The sequence below is a fragment of the Phascolarctos cinereus genome, unplaced genomic scaffold, assembly GCF_003287225.1.
Source record: "Phascolarctos cinereus isolate Bilbo 61053 unplaced genomic scaffold, phaCin_HiC Scaffold_5;HRSCAF=322, whole genome shotgun sequence".
Classification (NCBI taxonomy): domain Eukaryota; kingdom Metazoa; phylum Chordata; class Mammalia; order Diprotodontia; family Phascolarctidae; genus Phascolarctos; species Phascolarctos cinereus.
The window spans coordinates 421,486,752-421,507,625 of NW_027555958.1; the positions used below are offsets into that span (position 1 = coordinate 421,486,752).

At 42.1% G+C, this 20,874-nt stretch overlaps 1 protein-coding gene and 1 long non-coding RNA gene across 3 annotated transcripts in view; one reads left to right on the forward strand and one right to left on the reverse strand.

Annotated features, from left to right (window-relative positions):
* Window positions 1-5,308: 5,308 nt before the first annotated feature.
* The window catches only part of STYXL2 (serine/threonine/tyrosine interacting like 2), a 30,415-nt gene continuing 14,849 nt past the window's right edge, over window positions 5,309-20,874 (reverse strand). The window contains 5 exon segments of the mRNA XM_020974729.2: window positions 5,309-7,441; window positions 7,444-8,535; window positions 13,389-13,606; window positions 15,070-15,301; window positions 19,069-19,163. Coding sequence (XP_020830388.1) covers window positions 5,697-7,441; window positions 7,444-8,535; window positions 13,389-13,606; window positions 15,070-15,301; window positions 19,069-19,163 — 3,382 coding nt within the window. The 3' untranslated portion in view covers window positions 5,309-5,696.
* Window positions 8,531-13,464, forward strand: LOC144457838 (uncharacterized). Of its 2 annotated transcripts, XR_013487385.1 has the most exons (4): window positions 8,531-10,520; window positions 12,545-12,602; window positions 12,697-12,830; window positions 13,346-13,464. It is a non-coding gene; the product is annotated as an uncharacterized LOC144457838 (long non-coding RNA). The 2 variants fall into 2 exon arrangements; XR_013487384.1 differs by having other exon boundaries at window positions 8,531-12,602.

Below are 20,874 nucleotides of genomic sequence, written 5' to 3' on the forward strand. Positions count from 1 at the left end.
GAGGTGCTTAATAAATGCTTACTGACTGTCTGACTGTTCTTCTCTGAAATCCAACAGGTGTGGGAGGGCATTCAATAATAATTTGATCCAACATTGGACGTGGCCTTTTGGCTAGCTTTTCAAAACGGAACTGATTGTACCTTTTTGATTAAAAAGAGAAAAAAGATCAGAGGGCTCTGAGATTGGGATGCTTAATAAGGTAAAAGTCCTTCTGAGGGATGTAGCTGCAACTTCTCACAGACTTCAAAAGAATGCTGCCTCTTCTCTGCATTTTATCCATTGTAAGTTGTCACTAGGGTGACTGAGTCATTCTGTGTTCCCTGGAAGAATTCTGGATTCCTCCAGAATACTAGTCAGTAGTTTGGTCTAGATGAGATCCCAATGGGTAGGTATTATGGGTTGAGGAGAGCAGGGCAGGGTTGAAACTGTCCCCAGTTGTGAGGACCTCATGGCAATTTTAATCAGCACTGGATAATTGAGGCTGCCACCATGTTTAGGATGGCATTTTCCCATGCTATCCTTTCTCCTTTAACTCCATCCTTCTAGGTGGCTTAGTATAGAGTACTGGACTTGGAGTCAGGAAGACCTAAGTTCAAGGCCACCCTCAAACACTTACTAGTTGTTTGACTCTGGGCAAGTCACTTAACCGCTTTTTAGTTCAGTTTCCCCAGCTATTAAAGGGCAATAAGAACAGCACCAGTCTCATAGGGTTGTTATGATAACACTAAAGTACTACAGAAATACTAGCTGTTATTACTGATTTGCCTTAAAATATGTGGCCACTTTTGGTAGGAGTGACTATAAATCTTATTGGTGGTTGTAACAATTCCCTTCACTAACCAGGATTCTTCCACATTCTTTCTTTCACTTCTCTTCTGCACAAGCAAAATATTTTCCTCGAGGCAGTTTTCAGAAGAAGAAATCAAAGCTATCTATAGTCATATGAAAAAATGCTCTAAATCACTATTGATTAGAGAAATTCAAATTAAAATATCTCTGAGGTACCACTTCATACCTATCAGATTGGCTAATATGACAGAAAAGGAAAATGACAAATGTTGGAGAGGATGTGGGAAAATTGGGACACTAATGCTCTGTTGGTGGAGTTGTGAACTTACCCAACCATTCTGAATGGAACTATTCCCAAAGGGCAACCAAACTATGCATGACCTTTGACCCAGCAATACCACTGCTAGGATTGTACCCAGAGAGATCAAAGAAAAAAAGAAAGGACCTATATGTACAAAAAATGTTTACAGCAGGTCTTTTTGTGATGACAAAGAATTAGAAATTAAGGGGATGCCCATCAATTGGGGAATGGCTGAACAAGTTGTGGCATGTAATTGTGATAGACTGCTATTATGCTATAAGGAATGATGTGCTGTAAGAAAAACCTGGGAAGATCTACATGAACTGATGCAAAGTGAAATTAGCAAAACTGGAACATTGTACATAGTAATAGCAATACTGTATGATGATCAACTGTGAATGACTTATTCTCACCAATACAATGATCCAAAGGACTCATTACGAAAAATTTTATGTATCTCTAGAGAAGGAACTGATTGAGTCTCAATGCCAATTGAAGCATACTTTTAAAAATTGTTTTATTATTCTTGTTGGGTTTGGGTTTTTTTTTTTTGGTCTGTGTTTTCTTTTGCAACATGGCTAATGTACAAAATATATAACTGCACATGTATACTCTATCTCAAATTTCTTGCCTTCTCAAGGCAGGGGGTGGGGGAAAGAAGGAGAGAATTAGGAACTTAAAATTTAAAAAAAAACTGTTAGAAATTGACAGCTAGGTGGCCCAGTGTATAGTGCACCGAGCCTGGAGTCAGGAAGACTCCTCTTCCTGAATTCAAATCTGACCTCAGACACTTCCTAGCTGTGTGACCCTGGGCAAGTCACTTCACCCTGTTTGCCTCAGTGTCTTCATCTGTAAAATGAGCTGGAGAAGGAAATGACAAACCACTCTAGTACCTTTGCAAAGAAAACCCCAAATATGGTCCCAAAGAGTTGGACGTGACTAAAAAATGACTGCACAGCAACGACAAATTAAAAAAAATTGTTTATATGTAATTGAGAAAAAATAAAAATAAAAAAACCATATACACTAAAAAAAAAACCTAAGGAAGGAAAAGATGAGGGGAAGTGGAACCCTCTATACCTGCCATTGGACCCCTCACTTCCAGCCTGCAACCTCATGTCTAGTGGCTGAAAGTATTATTGTAGGCAGGAAGGCAGCAGGGTGGGCTATGTTTTCAGTCTTTATTCAGGGCAATGTGTTGTAGTGAGAAAAAAAAAATCAAACATCCTGGGCATGGAAGATTGGAAGACCTGTGTTTAAACCCTGACTTTAACAGCCACTATGTGACCTTGGGCAAGTCACTCTAGGGGCAGGTTGGCTTAGTGAACAGTGCACTCTACTTCTGTGAGAAGCTTTGCCCAGTCCCTCCTTAGTGGAAGGGCCTTCTCTCTGTTGATTCTCTCCAACTTATCCTGTGAATGGCTTGTTTGTACATTGTGAGCTCCTTAGATTGGAAGCTCCATGAGAGCAGGGACTGTCTTTTACCTTTCTTTGTATCCATAGAACTTAGCACAGTGCTGGGCACACAGTAAGTGCTTAATAAATGCTTATTAACTGACTGATTTGTATTGCCTTGAGCTTGTGTGTGTGTGTGTGTGTGTGTGTGTGTGTGTTTAATAGATGTATACACAAGGCTACGTACATACTGTTTCCTTTGATAGATTCTAAATTGCTTGAGGTGCAGGGATTATTTTACTTTTATCTTTATATCCCAATCATTAAACACAATGTTTGGTATATAGTAGGTGCTTAATAAATGCTTGTTGGCTGCCTGACTTGTATTATCTTGTGTGTGTGTGTGTATGTATATATATATATACTATTATATATATATATACACACACACACAAACACATGATATAGATATATGTATATACACTATGTATAATACTTACATGCAAGTATATGTACACAATGCTTCCTTTGATAGAATATAAATTCTTTGAAGCACAGGAATTATTTCATTTTTATCTTCATATCCCTATCATTAGCACAAGCTTTGCATCGAGTAGGTGCTTAATAAATGCTTATTGATTACCTGACTTTTATTACCTTGTATGTACACACACACACACACACACACACACACACACACATATATGAAACTTACACACACGTATGTGTACATACTGGTTTCCTTTGATAGAATGTATATTCTTTAAGGCGCAGGGATTATTTCATTTTTATCTATCTTCATTGTTAGCACAGCGCCTGGCATATGGTTATTGTTCACTGATTTAGTTGTGTCCTACTCTATGTGACCCCGTGGACTTTGTTCATGGAGTTTTCTTGGCAAAGATACTGGAGTGGCTTGCCATTCATTTTCTTCTCCAGTATGCCCCCATTTTACAGATGAGGAACTGAGGCAAATAAGGGTTAAGTGACTTGCTCAGAGTCACGCAGCTAGTAAGTGTCTGAGGCCAGATTTGAACTCAGATCTTCCTGACTCTAGGCCCTGTACTCTATCCACAGCACCACTTAGCTGCTTAGCTGCTTAGCTGCCAGCATCTAGTAGGTGATCTTAATAAATGCCTATTAATGGATTTCTTGAATGCTGCCTTGTGTACCAATCTTTGTGTGCGTACCACTTAGCAAGTCCCCTCCCAGCCTCAGTCTTCTCATCTGTAAAATGGGGGTTAATAATAGCACCTACCTCAGAGTTGTGAGCTTAAGTGAGGTAACATACATAAAGTGCTTCACCTATCTTCCTGGGCTATAGAAATGCCAGTTATTGTGATTCCCTGATCATCAGTTTATCTTTAAATGGTGATACTACCAATACTTGTACTGCTAACCAGCACTTAGCATTTTTGCCTAAATTCATTAGTTGAGTGACCACTTCACTGGCTTGCAGTACTAACAGCACCTTGTAAATCACAAAGTGATTCCCAGGTGAACTATTATTATTGTTTATTACTGACAATAACAACAAGAACAGGTATTTGTCCATAAACATGTTCCTCTTGGTTCTGAGACCTGTAGGTCAGAGCTGGCCCTCAGGTATGCAAGGTATTAAATGCTTTGTCTTAGCTCAGCTCTAGGCCCACATTAACAGAAACAACTGTGTTATCCTAACATGCAGAATCTCTTCTGGAGGAAGTGAGCATTATTTCATGCCCTGAAGGATTTAAAGTCCTCACTCTCAGATACTTTGTCTATAAGGGATTTGAGTATTCTTTATAACCATCCTGTTATAAAATCAGAGGGACAAAATGTCCCATGCCTTTTTTTAAATGATTTACAAGTTTTTTTCTTTGCTGATGTGTCCTAGATTAATGCCATTCTACTTTTGGCTCCTGTCTTCCAGAAGAACTCAGAATTCTGAGTCTCAGAATGAGTCTCATGCAGATCCTTTTCTTCTTAATGCTAGGGGGTGTGGTGGACAAAGGACTGGACCTGGAGTCAGGAAGACCTGAGTTTAAATCCTGCCTCAGACGCTTAGTAGCTGTGTGAGCCTAGGCAAGTGACTTAATCTCCATCTCCCCTTTTCCTCATCTGTAAAATGGGGATAAGGGCAGCTAGTGGCATAGTAGATAGAGTGCCAGGCCTATAGTCAGGGAGACTCATCTTCCTGAATTCAAATCTGGCCTCAAACACTAGCTTTGTGACCCCGGGAAGTCACTTGACCCTGTTTGCCTCAGTTTCCTCATCTGTAAAAATGAGACAGAGAAGGAAATGGCAAACCACTCTAATATCTTTGCCAAGAAAACCTCAAATGGGGTCACAAAGGAGTCTGACAGGAATGAAATGATGAAACAACAACAAAAAATGGGGATAATAATAGTACCTACACTCCAGGATTGCTGTAAGAATTAAATAGGATATTTGTAAAGCACTTTGCAAACCTTAAAGTGCTAAATAAATGCTATCATCATCATCATGATCAATCTCTAAGGACTAGCCCCCTTCAGGTCTCTCCTTTAAGCTCTATCCCAGGTTGTTCTTCTGACGATCCCTAACAGCCTCCTGTAACACCTACTCTATCTCCTTGCCAATACTTCGTAATATTTCTTCTCTTTCTCTATCTCTCTAAAAAAGTCTTTCTAAATTCTATGGCACAATCTTCGTACTTAATGGGTCCATTTTGATGGTGATACGATGGAGGTATTTGCACCACAGGCTGCAACAAGGGGAGATTATTGCAAAAGTCAATTTATATCATTTAAGAAGGTTTCCCCTAATATTCAACAAAGGGCTAAAAATAAATACAAGGTGATAGAAGGTTTTGGCAGAGCCCATGTTTAATGAAGATTCACTATATTGAATAAAATGCAACCAGAATTCACTGCTATCCTAAGTGGCCCGCCACAGAAGACTTAGCCCTTTCTCTCTATAAAACTCTACAGAGCTATATACCCTGGGTACTGGTTCACAGCCACACTGATTGCAAGCATAAGTCTTCTCACAAAACAGCAGTTACAGCAGAAAGTTTAATACTCTGGCATTCAGATATTCATTCCCAAATACCTGAGCTCAAAGGCTTAGAGGTTTGAGCCATGGGAAGCCTACATCTGTCCAACAGCCAGATGTGTGCCCTGAAGCTCTCCTAGAAGCCATCTGTCTCCTCCCTGCTTAAGCAACATCGATAAACTTTGTCCTGCCCTCTTTACTCTTCCCGTCTCCTTTGTAGCTTAGTTTTGGTTTCTTCTTGTCGGCGTCTCCAGGCAGCAATGATGGCTTCATCGTCCATTTCTTCCTCATCCTCTTTGTCCGTGCTTCTCCGATATTGGAATCTTCGCCCTGATGCAAATTTTCCTTCTTCCCTGTTTTCTACTCTTTCCCTCTCCCCTTCCTCATCAGACCTCATGAAACTCTGAGTGAATTTCCTCTTGGCTCCAAATTCAGAAAAGTCCGATTTGGATGACTCTTCGACATCTTCCCAGTCGTGTGTTCTGGCCCAGCTCCGTCGCAGTGGCTCAGGGGACTCCTCTCCCTGGGAAGGTTCTGGGCTCCTTTGGAAGAAGTATGGCTCAGGGCTTTCTTCCCTAGACCTTGAGGTCTCCCTGAATTTTGACCTGGAGAACTTGTACGTCTCTCTGTCTTCTCTGGTGGAGGAAGAAGAGAATCGGGAGGTACTTCTCACAGAGCTGCCATCTGACTGATGGTGTGATGAGCTGTCTCGCTCCTCTGACCGGGACTTGGAAATCCTGTAGCTGGATGCTTCTGACTCCACCTCCCGGAGGGTGCTTGACCTGGAGTACTTTTCTCCAGAGCTCCTAGACCAGTCCCGTTGAGGGGGAACCTCTCCTTCTGTCTTGAGGCCACGGAGCCACTTATTAATACTTCTGTCAGCTTCTAAGTTGGCCACATTGGCACTTCCATGACAATCAGAGACAGCCAAGGAGGAGGAAGAGGAGATGGTTGTCTCAGGCTTATGAGACCCACTCCGGGAAGAATATCTGAAGCTTCCTATGGCACTGTCAGTGTCTTCTTCCCCAGCACCTTCTTCCTCCTCCTCCTCTTCTTCCTTTGCCTTCTTCTTCTTGAACAGGTGGCTGCGTTTGTGGTCTGAAGCGAGTTTCTCCATTTTGTACTCAGACATCTTCTCTCTTATCCCACTTTGCATTTCCTTTTCCTTCTGTCTAAGCTCTTTCAGGTTCACATCATCTGCAAAGAGGCTGTAGAAAGGCTTACTTGTTCCCTTTCCCCTAACTCCTTCAGTTCTTGAACTCATTGTACTACAGGACAACACAGACTGAGTGTCAGCATTGGGCCTTTCATGAGGACGAGTCAGCAAGGAGGTACCTAAGGATTGGGCACTCTGCCCACTGAGGCAGGAAATTTGATCATCTCCTAGGCTATTGCCAAAGGGAGTGGGCTTTACACTTGCAGTAGAAGGAGGTCGAGACAGCAACAACATTTCGTTTTGTTTTTGAGCAAGGGTCTCAGTGACTACATTGGCGATCCAGTTCTGAATGCTAGCCATGGAGATGGTGTCTCCAGGTCCCACTGGCAGGTTGGGCAAAGGTATAGTAGGCATGGAGCCTGAGATATTGCTTGGGGCCTGAGACAGGTGGGACCTGTTGCTTTGCGTGCTCATCACAGAGCCCGAGTCCCCATCAGCACTGGCCGAGGCAACAGAAGGCCAGAAAGCAGACAGGGGAATGCTTTTGCTGGTGGCTGTGCTGTCAGCATCCCAGCTATCCATCGACTGGCTCTCCTCCAGGGTCTGCCTTGTCCTTTCTAGCAGCTCCAGCCTCCTCTGTTTCTTCTTTGCCAAAACTGAGTCTTCACCTTTACTGAGCTCCACCACCTCATCCTTGTTTTCATTGCCTATCTTCTTCTGGTGTTTTAACTTCCAGGCCTGGTAGGCTGTTAGGTTGACATCTGAGAGGTTCTTCTTCTCGCCTCTGTGGTCTCTTCACCTTGTTCACTACTGCCCTCTCCCGCCTCAGAATCCCTCTTATGAAATCCAAACTGGATTCTCTTGATCTTCCACCGTTCTAAGGCAGTCAGTTTGTCCTTGTTCCTTTTGCAGAAGTTATAGAAGGAGCTGGCATCTGAGGCTACGCTTTCCTCATCATCCTCCCTTTCTCTCCTCCCCGTCTCTGCATCTGACTCAGCTTCCTCCTGTCTGCTCCTAGAGTGATATCTTTGAGATGCCTCCTTCTCAATCTCCAGCAGCCTTTGGTTCCACATGTCCCAGGTGCTCTCAGAGGATACTGAGCCAGAATGCTTCCTCTGTGTCTGCCTACGACTGCTGAGCTCCAACTGCTGCTTCAAGACCTGGATGTCATGGCTTAAGGTACTCTCTGAGGTGCTACATTCACTGAATGCGCGCCTTCTCCTTCTCCCTAAGAGGGAGTCTCCATCCCCCTCCCCCTCTTCTTCTTCCTCTTCCTCCTTCTCCCTAGACCACCTATGGGACCTTTCTGTTTGGTATTTCTCATTTCGGCTTTGCCACTCCTGAATGACCCTCTCTAGGTCCTCCTCGGACTCTTCCCCTCCCTCCTGATCCAAGGGTGTTGGTGGTGGTTGTCCATTCCTCCCCTGGTGGAAGTCTTGCTTCCTCCTCCAGTCCTTATGCAGCCCCTCCTCCTCTTCAACATCAATGAGGGTGACGGGCTTAGGGACCTTGCGAGTGCTCCTCACAGAAGAACCACTCAGGGTGCTGGTAGTATCCTCCTCCTCCTCTACTATGATTGAGTGTACTCTGGCCCCTAACACACTCCCTGTGTCTCCTTCACCTGCCAGTACGGAGCCCCTGTCTACTTCATCCTCATAATCCCCTCCCTCCCTTCTGTAGTCCTGGTCTCGTTCCTCCATCAACTTCTCATTCAGCTCCCTCAGTTGCTTCAGGAAGCCATCATTGGGGTAGATGGCACGCTTCTTCCTCACAGTCATCAGAGCTTCTAGGATGCTCATATGGTGGAAGATCATCAGGTAAGCAACCACCAGCACAGCTGACCGGCTGATTCCCATTTCACTACTGACCAGGATTTTCCCTGAAAATGAAGCACAAATATTTAGCTTGATTTTGCCAATGGGAAAAAAGAGTGATTCCTCAGAGACAGATGTGAGTTTGTCAGCCTCTCTCCTTTTTATAACTATTTTGCCTATAATACAAATGGTGATATGAATAATGAAATAAAATTAATTACACACGATTCCTCTTTTGATGCAAAAAATAATTGATCAGTGGAAGATATTACTAGTTTATCATTTCTTGTTTTGACTCATTATATTGACATTCTAGGCTCAACTAAGGGAAGACCTCCTGTGCACAAGATTTCCTGGTACTCCTAGTCCTTAGCGCCCTCTCCCTCCTTAAAATGTCTTATATTTATATGTGTAAATGTTATATTGTCCTCAGTAGGATATGTGCATTTTGAGGGCAGAGACTATTTTTCATTTTGTCTTTTTCTCCTCAACAACCAGCCTGTGCCACTTAATAAATGATTATTGAGTGGAATTGGGTGGAAGGAAATACTAAACATAAATACTCAAATGGGTCTGCAATCTTTTTGATTTGGAAGTTTCCCCTCATGAGGCAGATCAAAACTTATTCATGCTTGACCTTCCTGGGCTATTCTTGTCTGTGTTTTCCCATGAGTTTGCCACAGAACACCTGCCACATTGTTGTTGTTCAGTTGTTTTTCAGCTGTGTCTGACTCTCCGTGACCCTAGTGGGAGTTTTCTTGGTGAAGACGCGGTATTGGTTTGCCACTTCCTTCTTCAGCTCATTTTACAGATGAAGAAACTGAGGCAAACAGGGTTAAGTGACTTGCCTAGCGAGAGTCACAGAGCTAGTAAGAGTCTGAGGCTACCTGGCATGTAAGTACCTAACAAATAAATGTTTGTGGAATTCAATGAATTAAAGTGCATCTGGATCGTCAAAGGGCCCTGACACCATCTTCTCTTTTCCTTGAAGAAGGCTGTGCATGCCACAACACTCATGATGCTCTGTGGAGCCAAGATGATCTCCCTTTGCACCAGTAAAATCAGTCATGTATCGGGATAGTCCAGATTTTTCCCCATGACTTTTAGGCTGAGACAAGTTCAAAAGTAGGAGAGTTTATTTATTCACAAAACTCAGACTCTGTTATAAGCCATCTCTAAGAGTTTCACATTCCATTTAATGTTCTTCCCCAATCTAGGCTGGAGGTGTTAAAAGCCAGAATTAGGGGTGGTCATGTGAGTGGAGAGAAGGGGACCTATGGGAAAGATGTTGTACATCTGGTAACTGATTGGGCATGGGGGTGGGGTTGGTGGGATTGGTAGAAAAGAGTCCGAGATGACACAGAGGTTACAAATCTAGGATGGATGACAAAGCAGAAGGGGAGGGAAGTCCAATCTGGGTCATGCTGAGTTTGAGGTGCCAGAGGAAGGGACAGGTAAAGCTATTCAACAGGCAGTTGGCAATGGAAGATTGGAGTTCAGGGGAGAGATAGGGACTGAGTAGAGAGATTCAGAAGTCATTTTGGGAGAGGTGACCTGCTGCAATGTAACAACTGCCATAATAATGAGGACTATTTTATTCTGTTAGACTGTGAGCTCATTGAGAACAGGGACCATCTTTTGTCCTTTCTTTTTCTATCCAGTGTTTAGCACAACACTTAATAAATGATTGTTGACTGACTACTTGAAAGCTTCCAGGATCTGTGATTTTATCACTGTACATTCTCCCTCCATCTATGCAGGTCACAACCTCTCCATAACAGATGGTCTCTGGGAGTTGCTGTGGTAACAAACTCATCACTGCCTGCCTAGTTATCACCCTCTCCAAATTTGGCTAAGACAATTCTTGGACAAGAGACATATAACTCATTGATAGATCTCTACTTGAAACCTCTCTGGTTTGGTCACACTTTGTTCCATCAGTGTGTTCCATTGGCATAACCTTTGAAATGGAAGAGTTACACCTTTGCTACAATGAGACAGGACCAGAACAATAATAATTTTAACTGCATAATAACATTTCCCCCATGAGGTAACTAGACACAGGAGATAAAGCATTAGACCTGAAATCATGAAAATTCAAATACTGCCTTAGGTACTTAGATACTGGGAATGTAACTTAACCTTTTCTAGCCTCAGTTTCCTCATTTATAAAACTAAGATAATAATAGCACCTACCTTCTGGAGTTGGTGTGAGGATAAAATGAGACAATATTTGTAAAACACTTTGCAAGCATTAAAGCTCTATATAGACATTAACTGTTATTTTCATCATAATGAAGAGGACTGGTAAGAATGAATGAAATTGATTCTGCTGGTAAGAGTGCAGTATGCCATTGGACAAATCATCTTCCCAACTTTGGGTCACAGTATGTTAAATGTAAATGAAGGGGCTGAACTTAAGATACATTCTAAGGTTCCTTGGGTGGCTACGTGGTGCAGCAGATAGAGAACTGGGCCAGGAGTCAGGAAAAACTGAATTCAAATCCAACCTCAGACACAAGTTGTGTGACCCAAGGCATGTCACTTAATCTCTGTTTGTCTGTTCTCTCATCTGTAAAAAGGAAATCATAAGTGACACAAGGTTGTTGTGAGGATCAAATGTAATAATACCTATAAAGCACTTAGTGGGTGCCTAATAAGTACTTATTCCTTCCCCCTTTCCCATTTTCTTTCCCCTTCCAACTGACATTCTAAGAAGCTGTGATTCTAAATTAGTCATGCTTGGGAATCCCATAATGCCATGTGAATAAGGTACCAGCTTTTGAATGGGAAGGGGATAATTTACTGAATGAATCCTCTGACACTGAGTTACTGTCCCTGGCAAAAAGTGACCAGTGTACTTCCTTCCAAGGAAAGGATCAGGCTTGATGTGTACATGCCTGATTCCCGCACAAGCAGGAATACTTGGTAATGTAAGTAACTCGAGCATTCACATTACAATCCCCAAGGATTGGTCCAGCTATTCTGGGAAGCAATTTGGAATTACACTGACATTGATGAAAATATCCATAACCTCTGACCCAGAGATCCCACTGCTAAGAAGATACCTCAAGGTCAAAGACAGAAAAGGTTGCTTACACGCTAAAATGTATTATGTGGTGGCCCTTTTTTGTAATTAGCAAAGGACTGGAAACAAGCTGCTTATTAAGTAGAGAAGGGCTAAACCAATTGTGGAACGTGAAAGCCACAAAATGTTACCATTACACAGGAAATGACATATATGAAGAATTCTGAGAGCCGTGAGAAACTGTAAGATCTGATGCAAAGTGAAGGAAGAACCAAGAAAACAACATACACAATGAAAACAATATCAACAGAAAGAAAAAAAAATCAGCTACGTAAATATCATAAACAAACTTTGCCCTGAAGCAAAGAGAAAAATGTACCTCTCTCCCGTCTTTGCAAAGAGGGGAGACCATGGGTCTGGGAAACTGAGAAAGGAAGAAGGGAAGGATGGAAGGAAGGAAGGAGGGAAGAAAGGAAAGAAGGAAGGAAGGAGGAAAGAAGCAAGGAAGGGAGAGAAGAAAGAAGGAGGGAGGGAAAAAAGGAAGGAGGAAAGGAAAGAAAGAAGCATTTACTAAGTGCCTACTAAGCTCTATTATGTTCAGAACTTTACAAATACCTCATTTGATCTTCATAACAATCCTGGGAGGTAGGTGCTATAATTATCCCCATTTAATAGCTGAAGAAACTGAGGCAGAGGTCAAATGACTTGTCCAGGATCATACAGGTAGAAAATGTTTGAACTCAGGTCTTTCTGACACTAGCCCCAAAACTTCTCTCTATATAGTCAGACTTGGTTGATGTGTTCAACAGTTTTGTTGAACTGCTTCTCTCTCTCTCTCTCTCTCTCTCTCTCTCTCTCTCTCTCTCTCTCTCTCTCTCTCTCTCTCTCTCTCTCCTTTTACCTTTCCTTCTCCCTTCCCTCTTTGTTTCCTTCCTTTCTTTTTATTCTTTGTTACAAAGGATGGCTTTCTGGGGAGAGGGAAGGTAAAGGGACATATTTGGAAAGAGATGATGTAAGATCAAAATATATCAACCCTTTTTTTTTAGGGTCATACAACTCCCAACTTGAATCTTCATGTGCTTTTAGCAACTATGGTTCATACAGGTGACAAACACCTTTCTCTCCTCATTTTCCTTCCTTTGTTCTTTCCTTTCCCCTTTATTCTTCCTACTTAATCCCTCATCTCTACTCATTGCAGGTGTAAGGTCCTCACACAATCTATCCTTTGTCATCCATCTTGCTTTCCTACCAATATTGCCCAAGCACTCCTGGAGCTATGGAAACATCTATTCTCATTACTTCCCACCACTCTACTGGAGCTCCACTGTGAAGGTAGGCCATTGCTGCCATCCAGAAAGTGCAAGAAGGAATAAGAAACAGTAAATTCCTTCTACCTCAAAGTATCGTTGACAGTCACATCCACTTCCACATTGGTCAAAGGAAATAAATAAAAGGTTTTTGCTACCGGAAAAAAAGGAGAAAGAAAAAAACTTAAAGAAAGCTATTTTTCTTCCCTTTAGAGGGCTCTATACCCTGCTCATTGTCCATGAAAGGCAATATTTTTTTCATAGGAATCATTGGCATTGACTGAAGTCACTCAGTCCTTGGGTTTTGCCTTATAAACAAGAACAAAACATGTTGTAAAATGGCCCCCTCAAATTCTCCTCTCTTTTCTGAGAGTTTAAATTCTTCCCAAAGGGTAGAAAAGTCAAGACAAATGGTGAAGGAAGAGCTAGGGAATGGTGTAAATGAGCAAGTGAGAGACAGATAGACAGTGTAATGCAAAAAATGGTGGCTACCCAAGAGACTTAAAAGTTTTCCCTTGCTATGATTTCTTCTACTTACAGATTTTTGGATGCCTAGACCCATCCAAGCCTGAGTCCATCTCACCTCTGTAGGTCAGCAGAGCTTCATCAAGGAACTCCGCAGCCTTCCGAAAATGCTGGGATATGTCTATCTCAGGGAAATCATCCACCTCTATACCCAGGTACTGAATCTCCAGGCCATTGTAGAACTCTGGTCCAGTGTAAACACCCGTGCCATGAGCTGCATTGAGGATGTGAGTGACCCCTAACCTCTTCAGCCGCCCCTTGTTCACAGCCACACTCCTGAAGGAAAATAGGGAAAAGGCATTTTTTTTTAGCCAGTGCCAGAGCTAGGGAAAAGTTCAGCCCTTTACCCAGAAGAAGCGCTTGTCTTGGGGGGTCACTGCTAACTAGATATCTCCCTTTCTTGGCACGTGGAGGTAAAAGTTACAGAACATTCTGGTTCCATTAAAAGGCTTAGAAACAATGCTAGAACTCAGCCATGTGGGGCCATTGAGAGAGTTGCTGACTAAAGGGGTGGGGTGAGAGGAAAGGAGGAACAAAATACTGATGGAAAGAAATCTTTGAAGTGGACAAGGAGAATGAGTTTACTAAGAGGCAGACTTTGAGGACAGGAGCTTGTACAAACCCCAGAGTAGCTGTTGTGATCATTGCACACTATTTGGGTAACAGATGGGTCCTACTAAACTGGAAGAGTTTCAAGTAAGACTCTGCTGCTGGGCTGGCTATGTGTCTGTTGTCTAAAAGACCAGCCCATCCAAATTCAGAGATACTTATCACCATGTTGATTGAAGGGTGATGCATTTTTCATCTACAGAAACGCTCAGGACCATCTACCATGTCTACTACTGAGAGGGGTCAGTACCTCTCAAAGTAGAGGAGTACTCAAGTATTATATTATTAATCTTACTAATAACAATTGAAAGACTAATATTGATACAAAGCTGTACATCCTGTAAAGTACTTTTATATACATCAACAACCTTATGAAGTAGGTGGCCAGGAACTGTATGATGTCATCTCTAATTTTCAAAGAAACACTAGCATGAAGTAATTGATCTGATTAAGCCCACAGTATCCTCTGTCAGTATAGAAGAGCTGTGGAGGAATGGGATACAGGTAATTTTTGGTAGATGGTTGAAAAGAAGTTGGGGGAGGGACATCACTAGGAAAAGTCTAGAGCATTGTGTACCACCTAGGGAGATTAGGACTTTTTGTTGTTTGATGTACAGTCTTTTCAGTCGTGTCTAATTCTTCATGACCCCATTTGGGGTTTTCTTGGTGAAGATACTTGAGTGGTTTGCCTTTTCCTTCTCCAGCTCATTTTATAGGTGAGGAACTGAGGCAAACAGGGTTAAGTGACTTGCCTGGGGTCACACAGCTATTAAGCGTCTGAGGCCAGATTTGATCTTAGGAAGATGAGCCTTCCTGACCTCAGTCCCAGGACTTTATCCACTGAGTCACCTAGTTGCCTGAGGATGGAATTAGTTGGATGCTTTAGCTAGGGGCTCGGGGAAGGAGAGTACTGGGTACTTGGGAAAGAATGGAATATGACAAACTTGAGTGACAGAATTTATATGAGGTACAAACTAGCTTTGAAACATACTGTGAGAAGGTCTGGTCTTATTCAGGAGTGTAGGGCTACTTTGAATAGCCCTATGGGAAGTGGTTACCATATCACTGCAGCAAGAGCCCATGTCAATAACAAGGCTTAGCATGAAGGTACATTCCTGAGCCAGACTCACTTCTCTGCAATGAAGACATTAGGCCAGACTTCATCCACCTCATTCCAGGGAGCCTCGTGGTGGTCCTGAACCAAAGCCCGCTGAAGGTCCATGACACAGGGTGTGTTATACAGGCTGGTGTCATCAATCTTCTCTTTGACCCTGTTGTATAGGTCCTCTACCAGCAGCTGCTCTGCAGACTCCAGCATCCCAGGGCACACAGTGTCTGTTTTGACTTCTTTTGATTTGAATTCTGCCATGGACAGATAGCATTATGAAAAGGCTAAACACGAAAATTTATTTCTCCACCTTTCTCCCAGCACCCTCCTCACTCTGGCAATGCCTCTACCCCTAGGACATTTTCCTGTCAATGGGTGAATTCCTCCACTTGAAAAAGCACCCATGACAGCCCTGATCACCTCAAACCCATCTCAGCTCTATTTCTCTGCCTTTTCCCTTCTACTGTACCTTCTCTACCCTCCCACACTCTCCCTTCTTCCAGCTTTTTAGCTTTTAGCTGCTAGCATAGTTCCTGGGCACACAGTAAGTGCCTAATTAATGCTTTACCTATCTTATTTATATTTTGTGCTACCATCTTCCTTTTCCATAAGGGTATCCTATCAATTTGGCCTGTTCTGGAATAGACTAGGCAATGTTTCATTGATTTGCCTAGACTCTGTGCACTTGGGGTGTTTTAAGAGGTTGTCTACTACCCCTATAGAAGTCTGAAGGTGTTCTTGACTACATGTGCCCAGGTGAGTGCCCTGCACCTGTGAATGCCCATTGGGGCTATCAGATTGATAGAGCTGGTAAATATTATACATTCCACCTATCTAGATTTCAGTAAGACAATTGACAAAATATTCATGGTATCCTTGTGGACGAGATGGAGAAATGTGGCTTGTAAAACATTACATTGTAAATAGTTAGCCACCCACAAGTACGAGGCATTGATCCAGGTACTTGCAGTCAGGACCAGCTTTAGTCAGTGGTAGAAGAGGAAAGACCCAACTTAAGTGACTTGTCTAGAGTCACACAGCTTGTAAGTGTCTGAAGCTGGATTTAAATTCAGGTCTCTCTGACTGTAAGTCTGAGGTTCTATACACTCTCCCACCTAGCTGCCTAGTTTCCATGCTTTTATTTAAAGCTTGGATTCCCCTTTAAAATTCAAATCATAGCAATAACAATTCAATTCAAGAAACATTTAATGAGTTCCTGCTATGCACCAGACCCTGTTCTGGGTGTTGGGCATGCGAAGGTAAAAACAAAACAATCTCTGCTCTCCAGGATATTATATTCTCCTGGGGGGAAATAACATGTACACAGCTGGGTTACCCAAAATAAAGTAAATTCATAATTATTGGGGGCAGAAGAGAATGCTAATAAAAGAAGGGATCAGCAAAGGCTTCCTATAGGAAGTGACCTCTGTAGCTATAGAAAACCAAAGATTTTGCAAGGCAAAGGTGACAGGGGAGAGTTCCAGGAATGACAGACAACCTGTGTGTGAAGGCAAGAGATGCAATGTTGCGTATGAGGAAAAAGCAGGTCAGACTATTTGACTGGAAAATGGATTGTGTTAGGGGAAATGATGTGAAATCAGACTGGATAGGATCATAGGATCAAAGTGTCTTAGATCTAGATTCAGAAGGGACCTCAGAGGCTATTGAATTCTACCACTACATTTTACAAGTGAAGAAACAGCTGGGAGTTAAATGACTTGTCCAAGGTCATATCACTGCTACGTTTCAGAGACAAGGTGGGAAACAAGGTCTTCTGACTCCAACATACCACTCTGCCTTCTGAGAATGGAGCCATACTGTGATGAGTTTAAATCCCAGGCAGTGTTTGTGTTTTATCCAAAATGCACTAGAGTACCACTGAAGCTTTTGTTCGTTTGTTTGTTTTTTTAAGGCAATTGGGGTTAAGTGACTTGCCCAGGGTCACACAGCTAGTAAGTGTCAAGTGTTTAGTCTGAGGCCGGATTTGAGCTCAGGTCCTCCTGACTTCAGGGCCGGTGCTCTATCCACTGTGCCACCTAGCTGCCCCTCCACTGAAGCTTTTAAGCCAGGGAGTGATGTGGTCACTTTAGGAAAACCAATTTATTGGCTATATGGAAAATGTATTTTCAAGGGGAGAAGCTTGAAACAGGGAGAGAAAGGAAGAGGCTATTGTAATAATACAGATGGAAGGTGATGAAGGTCTGAACCACGGTGATGGCTAAGAATGGACAGAATGGGACGGATATGTGAGATGCAGAGGTATAATAGATAACTTTTGACAACTAATACCAAGGCAACCAGTGCGGGGAAGGATGTTAGTGATCTTGAAAGGAATGAGGAAATTATTGTCAATAGTCATTTATACCATAGTGTGAATTTTAAATATAAAAAGAAATTTCATAAAGGGGGGAGAGATAGGACAGCTTTGAGTTTGGGGTGTAGAGAAATTCTGAAAGGGACTAAATAACTTTTTAATTTTGCTTAGGGCTGGTTCTGTCAATAGCACCTATCATTCTTAATAGAAGCAATGGATTCTGAGAGGTGGAAGTTGGGAGGCAAAGCACCGTGGGCATGGGGATCAGACAGTACAAAGCATGAAGCTAGGGGTTGTAGTATTACTTGTGAGAAACAGCAAATAAGTCTGTGTGGCAGAAATATAAAATGTGTCATGGCACTAGAATGAAAGAAGATTGGAAAAGGCCTCTGGAAGGGGAGGTAATGGACTCAAGACGCAGAATGGATATGTATGTCTAGACATGGTAAACTGGGTTTATTTATTACAAGAACTTTGTTTTTCTTTTCTTTTTTTTTTCTAATGGGGAGAATAGGTGGAAAGGAGAAGTATTAAATGTTCATGATTGAAAAAAGAATTTTAAAAGATTAGAAAAGTAGGAAGGGGCCAGGTTGTAAAGAGTATTAAATTCTAAACAGAAATTTACATTTGATCAGGGAGATAATAAAAGTTATTGAAGTTAGAGTTTAGTGACGAAGGGATGGCGTGTTTAGACCTACACCTTACAAAAATCACTTTGGTAGCTGAGTAAAGGTTGGACTGGAGCAGGAAGACTAATTAGAAGGCTATTGCAATAACCCAGGAGATGGGGGATGAGGCCTTAACTGGGGTAGTGGTTGCCTGGGTGGAAAGATGGAGACATATGCAAGACATATTGTGCAGATGGAAATTGCAAGTTTGGCCTTTGATTGGATGATGAGTGAGAAAAAGGAGTTGAAGAAACACCAAGATTGTGAGCTAGGGTGATTGGGAAGATGGTGGTGCCTTCAACTGTAATAGGGACATTTAGAAGATGAGACAGTTTGTGGGGAGTGGAGGAAATGAATTGTGTTGTTTGTTTAAAATGCTTATGGGATATCCGGTTCAAAACGTCCAAAGGCAGTTGGTGACATAGTATTGGAGCACAGGAGAGGAACCAGGGCTGGAAAAATAGATCTGGGAAATACCTGCAGAGAGATGACGACTGAACTCATGGGAACTGATGAGATCATCAAGTGAACATATATACACAGATCAGTTGAAGAAACCGAAGATATTCTTTAGAGAACAAAGGAAAAACCCCTAACCAGTGAGCAGGGATCACAATAGCCGTTTTAAAAGATCTGCAAGATTGCCAGGAGGAAGATGATTTATCCTACTGAGGCTCAGAGGCCAGGTTCAGGACCAAGGAGTGCAAGTTACAGGACAGCATATTTCTAATCAACATGAGGAAAATCATGGTCACAATTAGAAATATAATGTGCTGCCCCAGGAGGTAGGGAACTAGAGGTTTTCAAGCAGAGGGCAGATGAACATGGTGGTGGCAGTGGTGGTGGTGGTGGGGTGATATAGAGGAGAATTCATGCTTCAAATTCAGATTTTGTTTGGACTAGGCGACCTCACCTCTAAAGTCTCTTCCAGCTCTAAAATTCTATACGCTTAAAATGTGAGCCTCTCCAGGAACAAGGTAATGTCTTTAGATGAACCTCCCACCTTCTTCACTTCCTACGTAGGTTCTGATTCAATTACCTTCATTGATGATCTGCTTGGCAGCAACAGCTGATGATAGGTGAATGGGATCCATGAAAATACTCTCTGTTTCAGCATCTGAGACCATGGAGTACCTGGAGGTAGACGGCATTCATATTAGTTATAGTGAATGCAAGCTTCTCAAGGGTAGCAACTCTGTCATTTATTCACTGTTGTATCCCTAGCATAATGATTTGTATGCAGTAGGCCCTTAATGAAACTTTAGTTGAATTAAATTGATAAGAATCTTACCCAAAGGATGTTAAAGCTCAGTATTGCTGGGGTCCTGTTATTGCAAGATTTGTCTGAATATCAATAGAGATCTTAGCAATTTCTTCATTTTTGCAAATGTTCCTCTTACTTTAGGCTTCATTGGGTTTTTTTTTTTAGTTATACATTGTAAATATATGGACATGAATACCTGCTCTGTTTATCTAAAGTATTGGGAGAATTTAAACTAAAATTTAAAACTGAGAGATCTAAACATGTAAGCTGTGTAAGCTACAATCAAGGTGTAACCCACAACCAATTTTGCCATATAATTTCCAACTGGAGAGGCAGTGTTTCTTAATGGATACAGAGATGATCTTAGAATCAGAAAAAGGTGTGGGTCCAAGGACTACCCCTGACAGCTGGGTAACTCTGAGCAGGTAACATAAACTCTCAGTGCCCCAGTCAATTCCCTAAGCCTAGAAGTTGCACAACAGCTGCTGGTCTTGATTGGTAGAGGAAGTTTCCTCACTAGGAATTACCTACATCAATGAAATCACAGGTCTAGAACAAAAAAAAAATTGAAATGGCCAATATCACACTTGTATTTAGGAAGTCAGAATTTTGATGAATTAGCTTACGTTGAGAGGTAGGCACAGAACATTTTGCTCCTTACCTGTAGGTTCTACTAAAAGCTGAGATTAGTTTACTGACATTACTGAGTTTCAACCTTCAGTTATAAATTACAGATGTACCAGGAGTCATCTACCATTTAGAAGGAGACAAACCCAATAACAAAACAATTGTTCTACAGCAGGACAGGTTTATTAGATCTAGTAAAATGGGCATTGGGGAAGGAGGAAAAGAGAGATACCTTAGGTAAGAATAATGTGTAGGAGGACAAAAACCCTTCAACTTTCAAATAGAATAAGAGCTCCTGATAAAACACATGGAAAAGTGAGAAAGAAGGGGGAAAAGAGACAAGTCCCAGTCAACCCAGATTGTTTATACAAAGCAAGGCACTAAAAGTTCAATTGAGATGTGATAAGATAACAAAACCTGGAAGGGAGAACTGGAAGGAGTTGACCTAATCAAGAAAGATAGGCAAGACAAGAGAGAATCAAGAAAGCATATACAGTTATATTCAGAACTGGGAAAGAGAAGAACTAGCAAGGCTTGAATCTGAAATAAAAGGGCAAACAATAAAGAAGACCTAGAGAGGGAAAAGTTGGTAATGCTAGAAGTTCTCACCAAGAGCAGAATATTGGTAGGGATGACTTTCGCTACATTGGCTGCCAATGCTGCCACGATAGGTGCTGCCCCTTTCGTATGTAAACATCCTATTTACAGAAAGGCACAGAAAAAGATATTTGGATGAGGGACACAGAAGGAGGACCATTTGAGGGAAATAGCTTCTCAGATATAAGTGGTTGAGGAGAACCACAGACAATTTGAGGGGAGATGAGTTAAAGCAAGGTCCACAAGCATCTACTAAATGAGGGGATGACTGCGGTGTTTTATTGTGTATCAGCTCATTTACATATAACTGTTTTCAGGGGTTGGGAAGAATATAGCAGAGAAACTACAAATCGAAGT